The sequence below is a fragment of the Ursus arctos genome, unplaced genomic scaffold (assembly GCF_023065955.2).
Source record: "Ursus arctos isolate Adak ecotype North America unplaced genomic scaffold, UrsArc2.0 scaffold_34, whole genome shotgun sequence".
Taxonomy (NCBI): Eukaryota; Metazoa; Chordata; class Mammalia; order Carnivora; family Ursidae; genus Ursus; species Ursus arctos.
Window position 1 is genome coordinate 30,745,731 of NW_026623030.1, and position 21,247 is coordinate 30,766,977.

Below are 21,247 nucleotides of genomic sequence, written 5' to 3' on the forward strand. Positions count from 1 at the left end.
AGGCTCCCCCCAGCAAGGCAGCAAGGAAGGGCCCACTTTGGGGGAGGGCTGCTGTGGGTTCCGGAGCAGTGCGCGAGCCTGCGGGTGACAACAGTGACACCTGGTGGCTTCTTGGTGCCGGCCCAGGGCTCAGGCAGCTAGACCTGCATCTCCCACACGCCCGCACGCACACGCACACACTGCACCACACACACGGCATCGCACGCACACGGCATCGCACGCACTGCATCACACGCTCACTGTATCAGACACACTGCATCGCGCACACACACGCCCCATCACATGTGAGGGGCTCGATGGGCACCCCCATTTCACAGGTGAGGAAGCTGAGCCACGGGGGCAGTCAGAAGAGGCCACGCTGGCAGGGTCTGGATGTGCAGCACTTAGCTGAGCAGGATGGAGCAAGGGAGGCAGGGGTCCCACAGGCCTGTGATGTGGGGGCTTCTGCCTGGAGTGGGGCCAGGACCCCGCCCTTGGCCTGCCTCAGGGAAGGAGGGTGGTGCTGAGGCCTGGGCCTCCCTTGGGCCCTCCACCTGAGGTCTTGGGCTGTGGATTGCGGACACTGGTTCTGTCTTGTCATTTATGCTCTGGTGGGTCATGGCTTTGGGGGCTATATCCCCATCTGGGGACCTGGGGTGGCCCTGGGAGCAGGGGCTCTGAGGGGCTGCCTCAAGAGAGGCTCTGGCTGAGCCGCTGTGGGGTCTACAGGAGGAGGGGCCTAGGTCCTGAGGGTGTTTCCACGGGACTCATGAATGTTCTAGATCATAGCCAGTGTGCCTTGCAGACCCATCCTGACCTTTGGCCCAGTCAGGGTCTCCAGGCTGGAGGGTGCTTGAGACAGAATGGCTGGATGTGGAGGACTGGCCGTCAGCTCCGGACCTGGCCAGGCCTTGGGGACCCTGGTCACGGGGCGGATTCTGTGCGTTCTTGTGCTCATGGGCACTGGACTGAGCGAGGAGGCTTGGGGGCGAAGAGGAGGGCAGGACACTCACAGGCCCCGAGGTGTCTGCACGCTGGCCCACAGGGTGCTGGGCAGCACCAGGGAGAGGGGTCAGCAGCCACCTGGGTCTACTCCAAGGAAGACGCCAGGCACACAGACGGGGCGCGGATGGTCTGTGGTTGCCATAGACCGCCGACATAGAGGACGGAGCTGTGGGAACGCTCCAGAATAGGGAGGCTGGGGGGTCGGCAGGTGATGGGACCCCAGACAGTGAATGGGGGAGCCCAGGACACCTGGGCCACGTGGTTGGGGGGTGGTGACTCCCTGGCTGCGGGAGGTCAGCGTTGGGGCTGAGCTGCAGCGGGCTGAAGTTACTTCCCAGTGAAAAGGAAAAGAGGGACAGTGATGCTGGGTCCACTTAACCTTCTGGGCTTGGTGTGGCCGTCTGTAAAGGTGGGCACAAGCGTCTGATCAGGGCTTCTGCGTGCGGAGCGGGAGATGCCGGCCAACATACGCCAGAGCAGCAGCCGTCCTCCTGGACACAGCGCGGGGGCACAGAGAGGTCTAGCAGTGGCCCTCGGTCACACAGTGGGGAGTGGCTCGTGCACACCCAGCTGTGCAGACCTGGGACTGTGCGGTGCTGGGTGCCACGAGGGTGCGTGAGCTGCCGCCGGCCTGCGCGGAGGCCCAGTGTCCAACTCCGCGGCGGGCGAGATGGGGCGGGGCGGCCCACCGCCTCCAGGAAACCAGGGCAGAGCTCGCAGCGGCATTATGTCATCATGTGCCGTCTGCTTTTCTGGCTGTTTCTTTCCGCTCCAAGTGGTAAATGGTTAGCTCTGCAGAGTCTTGCCCCTGCTGCCCTCTCCCTGGGCCGTGGCCCGGGGCTCAGTGTGGGTGAGCAGGTCAGGGCAGGGGTGAGGAGCCTGACCCTGGCTGTGCCCTTACCCTGCCCCCATAGGCAGAGGGCTTGGGTCTGTGTTTGCTGAGCCTGCTTCTCCCTGTCCCCAGATGAAGGTCACTGCGTCCAGAGGGGGCGACCGCCACAGTGGGGATGACAGCCTCCACGAAGCCACCAGCTCCCGGACGAGCAGTTCTCGGGACCAGCTCAGTGACGTGAGTGCCCCAGCCACTTGCTCAGCCAAACGCTCCTGTGTCCCTCGGGTGCCCCCAGCTGGCCCCCCACCTCCAGCAAACACTGCAGCCGGCATGCTTAGCACCTGAGAGTCTCACTCAGGGTTTTGCCTTTGCAATTAGCATTTTGCCTTTATTAAAACACGATTTTTCACTAATTAGGACTTCCCCGCTAGGAGAGGTTTAGATGAGGAACCCTGATGAGGCCCCAGCAAGAGCCACGGGGAGGCTCTTGTCCAGCTGGGGGCCTGCCCTGGCCCACAGGTGCTGCTGGCTGGGCAGTGGGCAGGGAGGCAGGGCCGTGCTGGGAACAGCGGAGGGAAGTGTTTCTGGCCTGCTGGGCGGGCCTGCTCCGCCCCTGGGAGCGAGGAGGTCCCGGTCTGGGGACAGAGAGTGCCCTAGAGGACAGGTCCCTGAGCCTTGATGACCTGGGCAGTGCACTTGGGACGTGGCCAGAAGTGGGAGTGCTGTGTACCCTCCAGGGCCCCTGGGTCTCCCTGGCCACAGCCACTTGGAGGAGGGAGTAGGTGGGCACAGCGAGGACTAGGATGGAGCTGGGGGAGAGGGGTCCCAGGAGGGGGCGCCGCCCCCCCAAGAGGCCTTTGTCTTCCTAGACCCCCAGCTGCAGAAGCGCAGAGGCGTGGGGCTGGGTTTCTGGCTGACTGAGTGCAGTGAGCGTCTCTCATTATCATCTCAATAGGGGCCTGGGGGCGCGGCCAGTGGGGGGAGGCCAGGAGGAGGGCCGAATTGCCAGGCTCCGGCTCCGAGCTTGTTGCCACAAGATGGGAAAATAGGCTGGTAATTGTCTGGGGCCGTGGGGCTGCCCTACTTCGGACTCTAATTGCCAGTGGGACACGTGAGGACGGATTCTGAGCACATTAGGGATGGCCCTAAGGGCGCACACTGGAGAGCAGTCACAGCACCCCACCCACCCCCGCCAGCAGGGCTTAGGAGTGGGGGCCCCCCTGCCAGGGTGAGCCCTCCCAGGACATGGCCAGGGTCTGTCTGGGGAAGGAAGGGTCCCAGAGCCCCGGCCGAGGCTGGATGGGGTGCTGCGTGCAGAGCGGAGCAGTCCAGGCTGCGGTGGGGGGACCCCTCCCCCCACCCCGTGGTCACCCACTGTCCTGGAGGAATCTGCAGCCAGGCCTCCATCCCTCCTAGCACGCTCTGGACCCTGGTCTGCGGTCCGGGAGGAGCCTGCACTGGCCTGCTGAGCACCTGCTCCTTAGTCACGCCCTGAACCACCCCCACATCCACCGGCCCTGTGGCCCTCTCCTGCGCCCTCTCCCCGCCCTGCAGAGGAATGCCCCTCCCCACGCAGCTGCCTGCAGGGCCCGGCTCCTCGCCGGTTTCTCCCCTGCGCATCTGAAATGCCCACCCAAGCCTGTTGGGTCTCCCTCAAGGGACCTCCCTGGGTGGCCACGGGTGTGCCCTGTAATCTCACTTCTGTGGCCCCGAGGTTACCTGTCCAGCTTCCCTTCCGGGAAGCCTGCCCCCAGCCCCCCCCCCCCCAGCAACCCTGTGACCCTGGGAGGCTGGAGTCTGCTGGGCGGTCAGGGTTAGGCCCACCTGGGCACAGAGGGGTGGGCTGCAGACTGGAGCCATGGGACGGGTCTGCCTCCCTGCATTCCCGTGACTGGTAGAACCCTGTGGTTCAAGATGGAACCTGACCCTCTGGGAGGGGCCAAGATGTGCCCAAGGGCTGAGCCCATCTCTGGGGGGACATGGTGACTTTGCCTGCCCCTCTGTTGGGTTCACTGCACTGGGCTGAGCCACGTCTCCTGAGTGTCTGGAGGAAGGTTCTGAACACGGGTCCTCAGGCACAGGCACAAGGCCGCTGGGGCTCTGGGCCCTGGCCTCACGCCCCCTGCCCCCCGCCCCCCGGGAGTGGCCCTAGGGCTGTCAGCACCCCGGGACCGGGGCTCTGAAGAAGGCTCAGGTCCTGGGCCAAGGGGGGGTGTCCTCAGAAGAGCGGCCGCGGTTGGGGGCCGTGACCCTCCTGCTGACTGTGCTTCCTTCCCCGCAGAGCTCGACGCAGGCCGTCTCAGGCAGAGGCTACTCGGTAAGTGTGCCGACCTCCCTGCCCCCCCCCCCCCCCCCCCCCCCCCCGCCGCTGGCTGGACCCCTGCGTGCCCTGTGCCTCTGCAGCCCGCAGCCGTCCCACACGCTGCCCCTGGAGCCACACACCTCAGGGTGGTCCTGGCCCTGCGGGGCGGGGGGGGGCACGCCGGCAGAGATAGGGAGGGGGCATCCCACACCTCTGGGTCCTGCCCTGGGATAGACCAGCTGACCCTCATTCCCTGACTTCCTTGAGGGCTCTGCCTTCGGGTCCTGCCAGGAGGCACTCAGAGTGAGGGACACCGAGCAGCCGCCCCCCAGGGACCTGACATCCCCGTGTGTGCTCCATGCTCGCCCTGGACTTGGGCATGAGGCCCCTGGGCCCGGGGGCAGGAGGTGGCTGGCCGGCGCCTGCCGGTTCCAGCTCTGTGGGGGCCACCTCCCTACACCCGCCCCCTGCCCCTCCCCTGCCCCTGCCCCTCCCCTACTTCCCTACTTCCCTACTTCCCTACTTCCTGCCCCTGCCCCTCCCTTTGCCCCTGCCCCAGCCCCAGGGGAGCAGCCCCTACCCTTTCCTCAGGACTTCATTTCCTTGCGCCTTAAGTATCAGGAGGAACGTTAATGACGCCATAAAACCCAGAGCTCCATAAAAGCTATTTGTGCGGATTTACAGCTGTTTGGGCTCATTGGGGGGCGGGGCCTGGGCTCCGCCTGCCTCATCCCCCCCCCGCCCCCCCCCCCCGCAGCCCCTGATTTACTGCGAGCTCCACAGTTCCAGTCAGGCTGGGCTGCTTCTCTAAATCACATCAGCTTTTTATAGGATATGTAATTAACCCACTGATTTTCTGTGTGGCAGGGACACCGTGCGCCCCTGGGCCTCCCCTGACCCCCAGCCGCCCTGACCTCAGGGTCAGGTGGGTCAGGTGCAGTGTTTTCTAGCATTGCACCTGGTGGACTGTACGCTTCTGGGTGGTGGTCACATCCTGATGCAGGAGGGGTGTCTCCCCAGGGGAGCCCTGCCCTCCTTGGGTCCCTGGTCACAGCCATGGGTGGCAGCCCTGCCCTGCCCCTTCCTCCCACTGGTCGGGCTGTCTCAGCGTATCAACTGCTCCTGGACAGAGTGGCACTCTGGGCTGTGCCAGCACTGGGCTCCCGCTGGGGACAGAAAAGGCAGACCTGCCAGTGTGGGAAGTGGCTGGCGATAACACACTGTGTGATGCAGGTCGGGATTGGGGAGAGTGAGGGGCCAGGACCCCCAGCTGTGGGTGAGGTAAGGGGTGTGTGCTAGCCACAGAGGGTCCCAGAGGGGCCAGGCCCAGGGACGCCCCATTTGGAGCCTCCTTCCAGGTCTGAGAGCCCCTGGGCAGCTGGGGTCTCCCTGCCCCGAGCCTCCTTGCCAGAGCCACTGGGCAGTCCTTCTGCTTCCAAATTGCCTGTGTTACTCATGGTCTTTTCCCCAGAGAGCTCCTTTGAGTATTTCCTGGAGAAGAATCCATAATTAATGTGCCAGCTGCTTGTAGCTTAACCTCCCATGGCCACTGCACGGGAGTGAGAGGTGGTAGCAGGGACAGGCCCAGCCTGCTGCTGGGGCCGTGGGGGTTCCTATGTGTGCACACCAGGCACTGGCATGTGCAGGTGTGCATGCTGGTCCCTGGCATGTGCAGGTGTGTGTGCATTAGGCCCTGGGATGAACAGGTGTGCGTGCTGGTCCCTGGTGTGAGCAGGTGTACATGCTGGTCCCTGGCGTGAGCAGGTGTGCGTGCTGGTCCCTGGCGTGAGCAGGCGTGTGTGCATTAGGCCCTGGTGTGAGCAGGTGTGCGTGCATTAGGCCCTGGTGTGAGCAGGTGTGCCTGCTGGTCCCTGTGTGTGTGTATCAGGCCCTGGCGTGAGCAGGTGTGCCTGCTGGTCCCTGGCGTGAGCAGGTGTGTGTGCATTAGGCCCTGGCATGAGCAGGTGTGCGTGCTGGTCCCTGGCGTGAGCAGGTGTGTGTGCATTAGGCCCTGGGATGAACAGGTGTGCATGCTGGTCCCTGTGTGTGTGCATTAGGCCCTGGCGTGAGCAGGTGTGCGTGCTGGTCCCTGGTGTGAGCAGGTGTGCGTGCTGGTCCCTGGCATGAGCAGGTGTGTGTGCATTAGGCCCTGGGATGAACAGGTGTGCATGCTGGTCCCTGTGTGTGTGCATTAGGCCCTGGCATGAGCAGGTGTGCATGCTGGTCCCTGGCGTGAGCAGGTGTGTGTGCATCAGGCCCTGGGATGAACAGGTGTGCGTGCTGGTCCCTGTGTGTGTGTGTATTAGGCCCTGGCGTGAGCAGGTGTGCGTGCTGGTCCCTGGCGTGAGCAGGTGTGCTGCTGGTCCCTGGTGTGAGCAGGTGTGCGTGCTGGTCCCTGACATGAGCAGGTGTGTGTGCATTAGGCCCTGGCGTGAGCAGGTGTGCATGCTGGTCCCTGGCGTGAGCAGGTGTGTGTGCATTAGGCCCTGGTGTGAGCAGGTGTGTGTGCCTGTCCCTGGTGTGTGCTGGTAGGCCCTGCAGGGTGTGGGTGGTTGGCCTGGCCCTCCCAGAAGCAGAGGTGCGTCTGGCACTGGAGCAGCCAGAAGCAACCCAGGTGACCCTTATCCAGTAGGAGTAGGCAGGATGGGGGCAGGTGGGTGGCCAGGCCCAGGCCTGGCAAGCACTGTGAGCTCAGCACCCAGATCTCTATGTGCACTAGTCTCCCAGAGCTGTCTGTGGCTGCTGGCGCTACCCACCAGGGGCGTGAGGGCTGGGCCAGCTGGACTGGGCAGAAGGGGCTGCGACCCTGCCTCTAAATCCAGTCCCACCATGGGACCCTCGGACACTTGAGCGTGCACACTGAGGTCGAGGCCTGTGCTTGCGTGCGCGTGCGGGCGTGTGCATGCATGTTCCAGTGGGTAGGTCGTGTGGCTTCTGCCTGCACCTGCCCTGTGTGCAGCTCGTGGGTGGCTCTGTGAGAGGAGACTGTGTGCCATGTCCCCTGTGTCTCCGTGTCACGGCTGTGCACACCTGCACATACCAGTGTCCCGTGTTTCTTTTTGGGCCGTCTGCATGTCCATCTGGAAGGGGGTGTGTGTGCCACGAGTGTATCTGTGCATAAGTGACGGGCATGGCACAGGTGCCTGTGTGGCCTGTGGCTTCGCATGCCGGTATGCAAGTGTGCCCCAGGGGCCTTGCTTGTGGGTGTCTAAGTGGGGCTTCAGGCTCGGCAGGGCTCATGTCTGTCCCCAGCAGTGTCCCTGCACTAGTGACCCAGGGCAGTTGTCATCTGACCTGCTTTATAGACCGTACTTAAAGGGATTTAATTCTGTGAGGTTTATCCCCAGCAAATCCCCAGTTATTGCTCATCCTTGACAGCTTGTCCCGAAAGCCTGGTGCAGCCTCCCCAGCACACCTCAGATGCTCCTTAGTGCCAGGAGATCAGTTGGAAAGTGATTTTCTCCATTCGGCTGCTGGCAGCTGCGGACGTGACGACCCACCCCCCTCTGAAGCAGGGTGTGGGGGCTCCTTTATGAAAGGGAGATGCGGAGCTGGATGCCTGCCGGGGCTGGGAGGCCAGCCGAGTGTGGTGCATGGTGTGTTCTGGAAGGGGCCTGTGCCCACAGAGGCTGTGGGGCTGCGGACAGGAGCAGGGGCAGAATAGCAGTGATGCCACTGGCCGCCACCTGCAATGAGCCCGGGAGGCCTCAGGCCCTCCACGAGGACGTTGTCACCAAGGCAATGACCCCCGAACCGCTAGGTAAGGATGCTGAGGTGCAGGGGTCAGAGAACCCACCCCACGTGCCCCCGAGGGCCCGAGCTGAGACCCGGAGCAGGCGGGCCAGTCCGCAGGTCCCCTCCCTTCCCAGGACCATCCTGGGGCTCTCAAACCTCCTCTCCCGTGCGCCCTCCTCCCTTCCACCAGTGTTTACTGAACTGAATGGCCAGTGTCCCTGCCCCGCGGGCCTCACCGTGCCGTGGAGAAGATGGTGCATCAAGCCGATAAGAACTGCTCCTAGTTGGAGGCGGTGAGGGCAGCGGCGACCAGGTGGTAGGGAAGGGCGAGGCCAGGCTGCAGGTGGCCACAAGTGTACATGGGGGGGGGGCAGGGGGAGGCCTCTCAACCCTGCTAGTGACCCTGGAGCAGCCAGTGTGAAGGCCGTGCGGTGGGAGGGGTCCACCTTCCCATGCGAAGCGCAGCAAGGGGCAGGGGGCTGCCATGAGAGGTGAGGGCCGGGCGGGGCTGAGGGTGGGCCTCAGGTGAAGCTCTCACTTTGACGCAGGAGGAGTTCCCAGCAGAGCAGGGCAGGTTGGGGAGGAAGGGGCGTCCGCCTCCTCCCCAGGCCAGGCAGCCGGGAGGCCAAGCGGGTGTGTGCGGGAGAGCCGGCCTCAGGCCAGGCGCAGAAGGGCACAGGATGCCCACCGGCTCCTCTGCGGTGGGCCGGCCCCCCTCTACACCTGCCCCGGCAGCACCCCTGCACAGGGGATAATGAGCCAATTGGCTTGATTGCCTTTGGGGGATTTTTGGAAATTCATTTCCAGGTTTCGGTTGGGCTGCAGACCACTAATTTCCTAGCAGCTCCAGCCGCAGCACCAGCCTCCCGCCTGGAGCCCAGCTGGTGCTGGCCACAGGGCCATGGAGGAGGCTGCCGTGGCCGGCGGTGTGTCCCTGGCTGCCCCCCTCCCCCCGCACCTCAGCGCCTGGGCAGCAGGGCAGAGCTGGCGCTGTGCTGGTACAGCCCCGTCTAGGGGGACCCACAGCCCTGTTCCTTCACACCCGTGCCCGGGCCTCCGTCCCCCTCCCCCCCATGTGGGCTTCCGTGTGTGGTCCCTGCACGGGCTGGTGAGGCCTCCTCACGGCCTGGCCTGGCGCTGGAACCAGGGTCCCCAGGGGAGGGAGCATGGGTGGTGTGGCTCCCGCACTCTCTCATCACCAGACCTGCCTGGACTTACGGGACAGGGCCGAGGCCCCTTTTCTCAGCAGGAGGGTGCCCACACTTTGTGAGACGGGTACAGGCTGATGTGGGGTACACTCCACCACACGGAGCCCTATACCCGGGGGAGAAGGGGCACAGGGGGCTTGTACACGTGTGCACATGTGCAGCGGGGGGGCCTCGGGCCACCCCTTCCTCCCAGGGGTGGAAGCTCCTGGCTCTGCACCTGCTTTCCCACCCTGGGTCACCCAAGCCCTGGCAGGAGGGGTGCAGCCTGCTCTGCCCGAGGTCACCGGATGGGTATACAGGCCACTTGTCGGGTTTGCCTCTCGAGCCAGGGACCTCTGTGGTTATAATGGGGGGGGGTGCAGCATGAGATGGGGTGGACCCAGGTCCCACTGAGGTGTCAGACTGCAGGAGGGTGGGTGGGTGTGTGCAGTGAAGCCCTTAGCCAGCTGTACTCCTCGGGGGGCTGGCAGGGAGGTGCCTGGGGTGCCCCTCGCCGTCCTGAGACCTGTCGGCTCCCCAGGAGTGGCCCAGCACTCACGGTCCCCAGCCGCCCCCCTGAACGGCATAGGCCTCCGCTGACCCCCGCTGCGCTGGCAGGCCCCGAAGCAGGCTCTGTCTATACAAGGCAGGTTTATGATGTCCATTACCCTGCTCCTTGGGCCACTTCTGAGCGGCCGTCATTTGTACAAAAGCAATAAAAACCAGTCAGCCTCTCCCTGGAGTCGGGGAGCTGCATTCTGCTCACGACCTCTGAGCACGGGGGCAGTCCTTAGCTGGCTGCTGGTGCCGCCGTTCGGGCTGGCAGGGACGGCCAGGTGTGTTCGAGCACGGTGTCCTTACCTGTGATGCAGCCCCGGCCTGGCCTGGCTCTTGTCAGATCTCCCGTCCACTGCCCCTGCACCCACCCTTCACTCAGCCCACGTCCTAAGGCCCTGGGATGCAGCCGTGGCCCACAACTGTCCAGCTGATAGGGCACGGAAGTCCTTCCCTGTGGGTTGGTAAGGAGCCCTGTGTCCCTGTCCCCCAGCACTTACGCCGTGGCTGGAGTCAGGGGGCCCAGCCCTGCCTGCCTGCACTGCCTCATCAGGCTGGTGGTAATGTTGTGAACATGGCCTTTGGGTGCATCCAAGAGTGTATTTGCAGGGAAGCCGGCCTGCTGCCGAGACAGACGAGGGTGTGGCCCAGCACAGCCGGGCGGGCCCTTTCGTGCGTGCTCAGCAGAAGTGGCCGGAGGGGGGGCCCCGTTCCTGAGCCCCCTTCCTGTGGCGGTCCTGCAGCCCCCACTCCCACCAACTAGATTGCAGGTTCTTCCAGAAAGGGGGCAACAGTGAGTTGCTGTGTACCCCCAGACAGAGCAGGACAGAACAGAGGATGAAAAGATAAGCAGGTGACCTGCCCTGCCCAGTGCTTTAGCTGGTGGCAAGTGCTGAGGAGAAAGATGCACCAGGCAGAGGAGGTGCTGTTGTGTGGGGGGTGCTTAGAGAGGTGCTGGTGTCGAGGGGGAGGGTGCTGGTGTCGAGGGGGAGGGGTGCTGGTGTCGAGGGGGAGGGGTGCTGGTGTCTGGGGGGAGGGGTGCTGGTGTTGAGTGGGAGTACTGGTGTCGAGGGGGAGGGTACTGGTGTCGAGGGGGAGGGGTGCTAATGTCGAGGGGGAGGGCTGCTCCGTCTCCGGTTATGTCCTTGTCAGCAGGCTCTGCAGGCAGCTGTGTGTGTCTGCAGGTTTGGGGCAATCACATGGGAACATTTCTGAACCTCGTCTTTCTGTGGCTGTTCTCTGCAGGTAGCCTGGTCCTTGTCCCCTCGCTCTGCTGTCCCAGATAGAGGTCAGCCTGGCCAGGGCGGGTGTGCACCAGGTGCACCAGGGTCGCATGCCCTTCCCATCCCAGGGTGCTGGGGACTTACCCTGCTGGTCAGAGAAACTTCCCACGCCCACCCCTTTGTCCTGCCAGGTGCTGGAGGTGGACAGGAGCGGTCCCTCTGGAAGGAGGCGCCACTGGCATCTTGACCCACCCTGCTGGTGTTCCGCCCCCCCCATCCCCACTCACAGAGCGGTGCTGCAGATGTGCTGGGGCCGCAGGCATCCAGGAGCCCCCAGAGGTCACAGTCAGGTCACAGCAGCACAGACCAGGTCAGCCCCTGGCCCCTCCCAGCCCTGGGACCCAGGGCCTTGGGCAAGGAAGGGACCGTACCTGGCCCAGCAGGATGGCTGGGACCACACTCTGTTGCTATCAGAACAGGTGTCAGAGCTGCCTGCAAAAGTCATGTATGGCTCCCGGGCACCGGGATTGGGGACAGGGATGGGGAGCCAGATGCCATCTGCCCCCTCCCCCACCCATAGCCCTCCCTTTGGGGAGGGACAGCTGGGCAAAGTCAGGCAGGGATCTCAGGTGTAGGGGAGGAGTGTGAGGCAGCCATGGGGCTGGGGCCTCCATTTTCTCTGCAAGAGGCTGGAGCACAGAGGGGGGAGCATCCCACGTGCTTGCTGTTCCTGCATTGCCCACGTCGTGGTACCCACAGAGCGCACATCACTGTGGAGCGCTACGTGTCTGTGACGATGCCGTGGCCTCAGCACCACCTGGCCCAGGAGGGCCCATCCCCTGGGGGTGCAAGCAGAGCCAACCTCTGGGTCCCTGCCCTAGTGGGCAGACAGTGGGAGAAAACCCATCAGCGGCAGGTGCTTTCAGATGGAGGTTGCTGGGAGTGAGTGTGCCCTGTGGTCAGAGAGGAGCTGGCAGGCGACATCAGGCTAAGCGCCATTTTGAGGTCAGGACCGAGTGGAAGAAGGAAGGGGCCACATGGAGGTTAAGGGGCCCAGCCAGCTCCCAGGGCTGACAAGGGGAGGCAGGCTTCAGGTAAGGCTGGTCCCAGCAACCCAAACACAGCCAGCCCATTGGGCCTTGTCTGGGCAGGTCACTCCGTGGGAGTTTTGGGGCGCTGTCAGCAAGAGGGGGCCTGGGTTCTGGGAGGCGTCCAGTGTGGCAGGGCAATCTCCTCCAGCTGGGGGCCTGGAGCCCTGGACTGCAGTTACCCATGACTTGGGGGTCACGCAGCTGTGTCCCATTTCTTGTGCTGCCATCCGAGCACGGCTTGGGTTTAGTGGCAGGAGAGCATACGTTCCTGAGAAACCAGCTCGTCCCTGTGGCATTGTCCAGCCATCTTTAAAATCCCCCTCCCCTCGTTATTTTATTTCAAACTGGCCACAGGCCCATAAAGAGAGTTCAGCCAAAGCCGCGGAGGGGCAGGCACCAGCCCACCTGCTGGTTCGGAGCAGCTGGCAGGAGAACGCCCCCAAGTGGGCTGGCGGGGGGTCAGGCACGCGGGTGGGCCACGGGTTTGGGCCTGCCTCCGTCACTTCACAGGGACTGCCAGGAGAAGCCACCCGGATGCCCCCTGCATCCCTGTCCCTGAAGACTCCAGCCTGCGCGCAGGGCCCCTCCTCTCACGCATTCCACAGGGAAGACCGTGCCACACTTTAGAAGCCGCTGCCCGCTAAGGGCTGCGTCCTAGTTGTCTTGTCCTGTCTCACTGCTTTGTGGACTCAGCTGTAGGGAATTGTGTCTCCATGGCATCCCCTGGAATCACCTGGGGACATCTGGCTGGGGCAGCGTGAGGCTGAGCCTTGGACAGCACGGTCACCCCGCGGTGTTCTCTTGGCTGGGCCTGCACTCAGCGTGGACTCCAGGAGGGGCTGTGGGGGCCACCATAGCCCCCTCGCCTTGCTGGGTCCTCCCCTGACACCCCCAGACAGGAACCTGCCTGCAGCCCTGCCCGCCCCCAGCCTGGGGGACGTCTCAGAGGGGCAGAGCAGCCACGCCCTCCCTCTGCTCCTGGCCTGAGGTGTGGGGGGTCACTAGGGCTTCCCGCCTCTGCCAGCCCCCGGCCTTCCTTCCCCATTCCGAATGAGCCCTCCGCTGGAGGTCCCTAGCGGGCTCTGCCTTCTTGCCCGGTGCCTGTGTTGACCCGCCGGCCCGGGCACTGGGAACAGCCCAGGGCAATTTCGTTCTGAGCCAAGGACTCCCGTCCCACCAGGTGACCAGGCCCAGCCCTGTCCGCAGAGGCTGGACACAGGAGCCCTCACGGCAGGGGCCACACGTGCCAGGAGCCACTGCTGGAGGGAGGGCAGGCCTGGGTGCGAGGGTGGGCACGGGCGGGGCTGCTGGGAGCCTGGGTGCCAGGCGGAAGCTGAAATTCAATTACGTGGAACACGCAGAGTAGCTGGGGCACAGAAGGTTAGGAATTAATGTTAACACTGTTCTGGTTAAGACTTTTTGTGTTGATAAATAATTCATAAGGCAGTTAGCGCTTTGAGTCTGACAACAGGAGAATATATTAGTACAGTCGACTCCACGAAAGGTCAGCCGCGTGCGGCGGGGCTGCGGGCCATCTTTTATTCATTCTCTGACACGGGCTCGTTAATTCTTCCGGCCCAGCAAGGGCTGGTGGGAGAGCCGCTAACGAGAAGAAGGAAGCGTGGGCTTGATGTCTGACGTGCCGTCCGTGGGTGTGCAGGAGGAATGGACCAAGGGCCCGGTAAGGCCCCTGAGGTGGGAGCTGAGGGTCCCCTTGAGGCTTGGGGAGCCGGGAAGGGTCGGAAGAAGCTGTCAGGGCCCCCCAGCTCAGGAGTGTAACGCCGTGGCCGTTGGTGGTTTCCGCGTGTTTATTGAGCACCTGCTGCACGTGAGGGGTGCTCCAGGCCCTGAGGTCAGAGGATTGAAGAAAACCCAGAAATCCCCACTCTCATGGGGGCCGTGGAAGGAAGGGCGGGTGGGAAACAGGAGGGATGAGTAAATGTGTGGCCTGTCAGAGCAAAAGTGCACAGAGTGGATGGAGCAGGAAGGGGAGAGAACGTGGAGGGGCCATCAGGCTAGGGTCCCGGGGTGCCACTGAGCGCCCCTGGGGGGATGGCATTCATACAGGCCCAGGAGCTTGACCACGTGTGTGGGGGCAGGAGCCCATGCGTGCATCCGCGTGGGTGTGCAGGTGTGTGCCCGCGAGGGCATCATGCGGGCAGGGGGAGGCCAGCTGTGTGGCCAGGAGCTGCTGCTGGGAATAGAGGGGCACAGAGCAGGGTGTGGAGGGGTGCAGGGGCAGCCCTGTTGGGGCTCAGACTCCCAGGAAGGGCAGGGCTGCCCCAGCTGCGGTAAGAGTTGGTGTCCAAGCACAGCCAGCAGCCTGGGCACCAGGCCTCCATCCGTCCAGGCAGGGGTGTCCTCCACGCCTGCTCTTGCCATGGGGCACTCCCCAAGTTCCTCCTCCCTGATAGGCGAGGGTATCGGACAGGGTATCCCACAAAGCAGTGCCCGGTTCTCCTTGATGTCTTTGGTTACTGCAACCAGAGAATATTAAAAGTCATTTGCGTTTTTCACACTGGTGCTGTGGGATGGCCCTCACTGTGAAACCCAGAACACCCTCGGAAGTGCTACCACCTTGAGACCAGCATTGGGAGCAGGAGGATAGGGCAGTTCAGACATCAGTGGTCAGAGCCCAAGTTGTTCCTCTATCTGTCCGTCCATCCATGTGTTCATTCCCTGCCAGCTCTGTCTGGGTACTGTGTGCACCATGCCAAGTCTTCCCTCCATCCGTCCATCCATCCATCCGTCCATGCGTCCAATCCCTGCCAGCTCCATCTGGGTACTGTGTGCACCATGCCAAGTCTTTCCTCCATCCATCCATCCATCCATCCATCCGTCTGTCCATGCGTTCAATCCCTGCCAGCTCCATCTGGGTACTGTGTGCACCATGCCAAGTCTTTCCTCCATCCATCCATCCATCCATCCATCCATCTGTCCATGCGTTCAATCCCTGCCAGCTCCATCTGGGTACTGTGTGCACCATGCCAAGTCTTCCCTCCATCCGTCCATCCATCCATCCATCTGTCCATGCATTCAATCCCTGCCAGCTCCGTCTGGGTACTGTGTGCACCATGCTAAGTCTTCCCTCCATCCATCCATTCATCCATCCGTCCATGCATTCAATCCCTGCCAGCTCCATCTGGGTACTGTGTGCACCATGCCAAGTCTTTCATCCATCCATCCATCCATCCATCCGTCTGTTCAATCCCTGCCAGCTCCATCTGGGTACTGTGTGCACCATGCCAAGTCTTCCCTCCCTCCCTCCCTCCCTCCCTCCCTCCCTCCATCCATCCATCCGTCTGTCCATGCGTTCAATCCCTGCCAGCTCCATCTGGGTACTGTGTGCACCATGCTAAGTCTTTCCTCCATCCATCCATCCATCCATCCATCCATCCGTCTGTCCATGCGTTCAATCCCTGCCAGCTCCATCTGGGTCTGTGTGCACCATGCCAAGTCTTTCCTCCATCCATCCATCCATCCATCCATCCATCCATCCGTCTGTCCATGCGTTCAATCCCTGCCAGCTCCGTCTGGGTACTATGTGCACCATGCTAAGTCTTTCATCCATCCATCCATCCATCCATCCATCCATCCATTTGTCCATCCACGTGTCCATTCCCTGCCAGCTCCATCTGGGTCTGTGTGCACCATGCCAAGTCTTTCCTCCATCCGTCCATCCATCCATCCATCCATCCGTCTGTCCATGCGTTCAATCCCTGCCAGCTCCATCTGGGTACTGTGTGCACCATGCCAAGTCTTCCCTCCCTCCATCCATCCATCCATCCATCCATCCGTCTGTCCATGCGTTCAATCCCTGCCAGCTCCATCTGGGTCTGTGTGCACCATGCCAAGTCTTTCCTCCATCCATCCATCCATCCATCCGTCCATTTGTCCATCCACGTGTTCATTCCCTGCCAGCTCCGTCTGGGTACTGTGTGCACCATGCTAAGTCTTTCGTGCATCCTTCCATCAATCCATGCATTCTGTCTGGAGGCAGCAAGGCAGGTCACGTGGGCCAAGCAGTGGAAGGATCAGAATTCTGTTCCAGTCGTCTTGAGATTTGGAGAGTTAGAGGGGTGGCTCCTTTCCAGCTGGCTTCCCCTCTGACTCAGTGACTCAGTCACTGGCTCTGCCCAGCACTCTGTGCCCCAGACTCTCCCCTCTGATGTGGCATCATGCCACTGGCCACTCACAAGCTGCAGTTTCCAGCCCCAGTGCAGACTTGGGGCTCAGGGCCAACAGGCCCCACACTGTGTCACCATGGGCTTCCCTCAGAGGCTGCTCTCAGCCAAGTCTCAAAATGCAGGAGGAGGCCTGGGAGCAGGAGGCAGGGATGCCAACCCACTCATCTCTCAGGGCCCCAAAAAGCCCACTGCCCAGCTGCAGGACTGTCCTTGTCTCTGTAAGGTGGCCTCTGTGGGGCTTTCTCAAAGCTCCAAACCACTGCCCAGTACTGCCCACAAGAAGGTCTCCATGTGGGCGGCCACCCCGAGCTCCCCATTGTATCCGAGAAGCAGACACTCAGGGTGGGAACATGAGGGGCTGTGGGGCTGGGCAGGCAAGTGGTACAGCCTCTCTGGGCTGCTCTGGGGGAGGCACGTGGTGAGGGCAGGTACTGCTTGCCCCACCTGGGACAGGTGACATGACTGCCTCCCTCCTCCCAAGTGCTCCTGTGCAGCTCCAGCTGTGCGTCTCTGCTAAGTGGGTCTCACTCATCATCAGCCCGTGGAGGCCGTCCGCACTTGGGCTATTAGGCTGCAGTAACTTAATTGCTCGTTAATTGGGTAATTAGTGCTTTGTTTTGCTTTAAAGCCTAAACACTCATAAAAAGTGAATTAGCTGAGTAAACAAGAATGGGATTTGCAGGGTCCCCATCCAGCTATTGTGCATAATTAATCAGACTCACTGTGACTTTCTGGGCCGGCGTGGCCTGGGGCCCTTTGTAGGGCGATACTGGAGCCCCAGCCCCGTCCCAGCTGCCCCGAGGGAGTTCCTGGCATGGGGTCGTGAGCAGAAGGGCCAGATTGAGACTGTGGGTTCCAGACCCCATGCACCCATTCACCTAGGTGGGCTCCCAACTGCTGTGCCTTAGTTTCCCCGTCCATAAGCAGGTGGGTCTGTGGTGGGGCCGGAGTTGTATAGCAGCGGCTCCCGTGAGCAAACGCACCATCAGCCCCCCTCCCCCCCACACACAGAGCATCCCAGGCCTCCCGTCAGTGGGATGTGGGCCTTCCCTCTCCTGCCTGCCCTACAGTGCCAGGGCTGCCGCGGGGCACAACCAAACCCCAGGTTCTAGTGCTTGGCTCCTGCCTGTGCGCCGTGTTGCTGCCAGCAAATCCCTTTGCCTTCTGGGCCTCTACTTTCTTGTCTGTGAAGTAGGCTAATACCCTGGTGGGCGCTGGCGGGCATGGCTCCCCCTTGTGCGGTGCGCCCAACCCTTGCAGCCATGGCCCAGCGTTTCAGACACAGTCACCCAGCTGATCCCATGGCCACCCCAGGCACAGACCAGACCACAGCCCCCACCCCGCTCTTGGCACCCCTGCCCATGAGGTCCCACATCACTGCCCAGCATCTGTGGCTGGGGTGCGCCAACAAGGATGAAAAATGGCCTTTTCGACCCAACTCCAGACAGTAAGTGATGTGAGGCAGCTCCCAGCCCTGGGCCTCCTGCAGTCTGTTCACAGCTCCTTTTTTAGCTGAATCGCCTAACGGGGCACGTGTTGTACACCCCGGTGCAGCTTTTGCAGCAGGATAGAAGGTGAGCGCCTTGTGCCCTTCTCTGGAGGGGGACGGATACCCACGCGGGCAGGCAAGGCAGCCACTCTCGTCCCCGAAGGCCTTCCAAGGCAGCACCAATGAGCAGAATGTTTACTAAGCTGGAGCTGATGGGACCCACAAGGGGCCACAGGAAGCACAGACGTGTCCCGTGAGTGTGGCCAGTGCTCCTGGGCCACATGCATAAGGACAGGTGGCCCCGTGTTAGGTCATCTGGGTGCACACGTGCCACGCACCCACTGGGACACTTGGAGGACACCCTGGGGTAGAGCGTCCATTGGGAAGGACGCCCAGGCGCTCGCGTGAGACAGGCCTCCGAGCGAGCCTTGGCATGTCTGGGAACGTGCACACACATGGCAGGCCAGCTGGGCCTGCACACGCAGGCATGAGCCACAAGAACAGGCCCAGTGAAAACAGCCCACATCAAGGATTCGTGCCCCCTGAGAGTCCCTGGGTGTCCCCAGGGCACACAGCCCAGAGTGTGGCCTCAGCACTGACTGTCCAGCACCTCAGACCTTTCTGCCCCCACACTCAAGTGCGCTGCATAGAGTGTCCCGTGGCCTTCCCCCCCACACACAGACCACGGACCCTGCTGATTCTCTGGGTTGTCGCTGCTCTGGCTTTTGCAGGTAGCAGTGCCCTTCAAGAGCGAGTCTCAGGCTGGTGAGAAGCCAGGTCCTCCGTGGTCCCCAGGCAGCTTTGTAAGCAGGGCCTCCGTCGGTAGCATCCCAGACCATGCGCTGCAACGAGAGCAGAAACCCGGCCCAGGCCCAGAGCACCAGGCCATGTGCCACCTCTCAACCCTCTCTGACCCCTGGATCGAGCAGGGGCACCTGAGTGGGAAGCTGGGGGGAGGCAGAAGCAGAGCTGGGGGGCTTTCAGTGCCTTTCTCCATGGCAGGGCCCAGGGTAGCCTCTAGGCCCTCTCTGTCTCCATGGCAGGAGGAGGCTCCACAGTGAGTAGGAGGGACCCTGACCCTGCTCCCTGCCTCTCTCCTCCCCACTCCCCGTGGGCACCGCTGGGCCAGGTGCAGGCCCAGGTGCTAGAGCATCTGATGGGAGAAGTGGGCTCAGCGTCCAGGTCTCCCTGCCCGTGAATTTTTCATGCCTTTGTTTGAGAAATGGGAGACAGGCAACCTCCACTAAGCTCCACTGTGAGGCAGGAGTTAACGTTCACACTGAGAGAGGTTAAAGGTACATTTCTGTTGCTGCTCCGTGACCGTGTCGATTTGTGTCTCCCAATTCTGGAGGGTGAAAAGCAGCCCCCACCCAAGCAAATGGCTGCCCAGGTTTCTGGAAGAGGCCGGGGGTGGAGGCCAAGTTCCCCAGACCTCCTGTGCAGGTGCTCCTGGGGGAGCAGGGCACTGTCAGTGAGAAGTGTCTGTGTCCAGATCATGTGGGGGGGCCAGATGCCTCCAAGAGCTGTTCAGGTGACAGGAGGGAAGAGGCTGAGGCAGATGAAGTGATGGTGGTGATGATGATGATAGTGAGGATGATGATGGTGAGGATGGTGGTGATGGTGGAGATGATGGTGGTGATGGGGGTGATGATGGTGATAGTGAGGGTGATGATGACAGTGAGGATGGTGGTGATGATGGAGTTGGTGAGGATGATGATGGTGATGATGATGCTGGTGATGGTGATGATGGTGGAGATGACGGTGGTGATGGTGAGGATGATGATGGTGGTGATGACGGTGATGATGGTGGAGATGACGGTGGTGATGGTGGTGATGATGATGGTGGTGATGACGGTGAGGATGGTGGTGATGATGGAGTTGGTGAGGATGGTGGTGATGATGGAGTTGGTGATGATGGTGGAGATGACGGTGGTGATGGGGGTGATGATGGTGATAGTGAGGGTGATGATGACAGTGAGGATGGTGGTGATGATGGAGTTGGTGAGGATGATGATGGTGATGATGATGCTGGTGATGGTGATGATGGTGGAGATGACGGTGGTGATGGTGAGGATGATGATGGTGAGGATGATGATGGTGGTGATGACAGTGATGATGGTGGAGATGACGGTGGTGATGGTGGTGATGATGATGGTGGTGATGACGGTGAGGATGGTGGTGATGATGGAGTTGGTGAGGATGGTGGTGATGATGGAGTTGGTGATGATGGTGGAGATGACGGTGGTGATGGTGGTGATGATGATGGTGGTGATGACGGTGAGGATGGTGGTGATGATGGAGTTGGTGATGATGGTGATGATGGTGGAGATGACGGTGGTGATGGTGGTGATGATGATGGTGGTGATGACGGTGAGGATGGTGGTGATGATGGAGTTGGTGAGGATGGTGGTGATGATGGAGTTGGTGATGATGGTGGAGACGACGGTGGTGATGGTGGAGTTGGTGGGGATGATGATGGTAGCAGCGATTGTGATGAAGTGACCCTCATGCCGTATGTCATGCTGACTACATACCCAGCACTGTCCCAGTGCTTTGCATATATTAACTCATTAAAGCTGCACAAAAGCCTGTTGTCTGTGTTACAGAAGCATAAACTGAGGCAGGAGAGGTCAAGGGGCTTGCCCAGGGCTGCATGGCGTGGGTGGCAGCACGGCATCCCAGTGGACGTCTGCTCCAGTGCCCTCATTTTGGCCTCCCCACTGTAGCCAGCACGTCCCCACATCCCCCTGGGGCCTAGAGCCTGTCCTTGGCTCTGCGGGCTCCCTGCTTGGACCCCCCTCCACCCACACACCAGGGTTACACCCACCAGGGCCACGCTCAGCCCGTGAAGGTCACCTCGCTCAAGCGGCTCCTGCAAGACAGACGTGGCTCTTTTTCCCTCCTTGCCCTGATTAATTGCCTCATTCAGTTCCGACTCTATTGCAGTTAAACATTAATTCAGTAGGACTTAATAACGTGAATTCATTTACGACGTGGCCTGTGCTGGCTGACAAGGGTGTGCTGTTTGGTTAATTATAGGATCCATGCGCTCGCTGGAAAGCACCCTCACCCCTCCTTGATTGTCGGGTCATTAAGCTCTCACTGTGACACCAAAAGCTGTGGGGAGAGGTGTGAAGCAGCCCGGCCTGGGGGGTTCTGGCGCCCGAGGCAAGGCCCAACCTTCCCAGCCGTTTGATGGGACTGTGGTTTCCCACGCAAGGGCTCCACGAGGGCTCCCAGTGCTAGTCAGGCAGGAAGAGGCCCTGCTGGGGGCCTCTGGCGGCTCTGCCAGCAGCTTGGCTGCTCATACCAGCTGCATATAGGGGCTCCTGGCCCCCACAGGACCCCTCCCGTGGGCATGACCCCCTGGCCCCCACTCCTTCTCTGCCAGCAAAGAGCCTCTGGCACGCAGGACTCCCACGGCCAAGTTTGGTCCCAGCTCCGCGGGACAGGACAGGACACCCCCCATGTTGTGCTGTGTCCCAGCCCCTCACCTCTCCAGTATCATTGGGCACACTCCCCTCCTTGCCTTGGGGTCCGCCTCCTCCTGCATTTCAGCCACTCTGCCTTCTCCCTGCCCCCCTGCAAGCCGGTCGTGAAGGACTGACCTGGCCTCTTATCATTGTGGGGCTGGGACGCATCCCTTCTGCCATCTGTGCAAG

General features: G+C 61.9%; 1 protein-coding gene across 6 annotated transcripts in view; it reads left to right on the forward strand.

Moving 5' to 3' along the window:
* FBRSL1 (fibrosin like 1) overlaps positions 1-21,247 on the forward strand; it is an 83,098-nt gene that overhangs the window by 29,293 nt on the left and 32,558 nt on the right. For all 6 annotated transcript variants that reach the window (XM_057305961.1, XM_057305964.1, XM_057305959.1 and 3 more), the window contains exons 3-4: positions 1,949-2,053; positions 4,098-4,133. In XM_057305961.1, the coding sequence (XP_057161944.1) occupies positions 1,949-2,053; positions 4,098-4,133 (141 nt within the window). The remainder of the gene's footprint in view (positions 1-1,948; positions 2,054-4,097; positions 4,134-21,247) is intronic.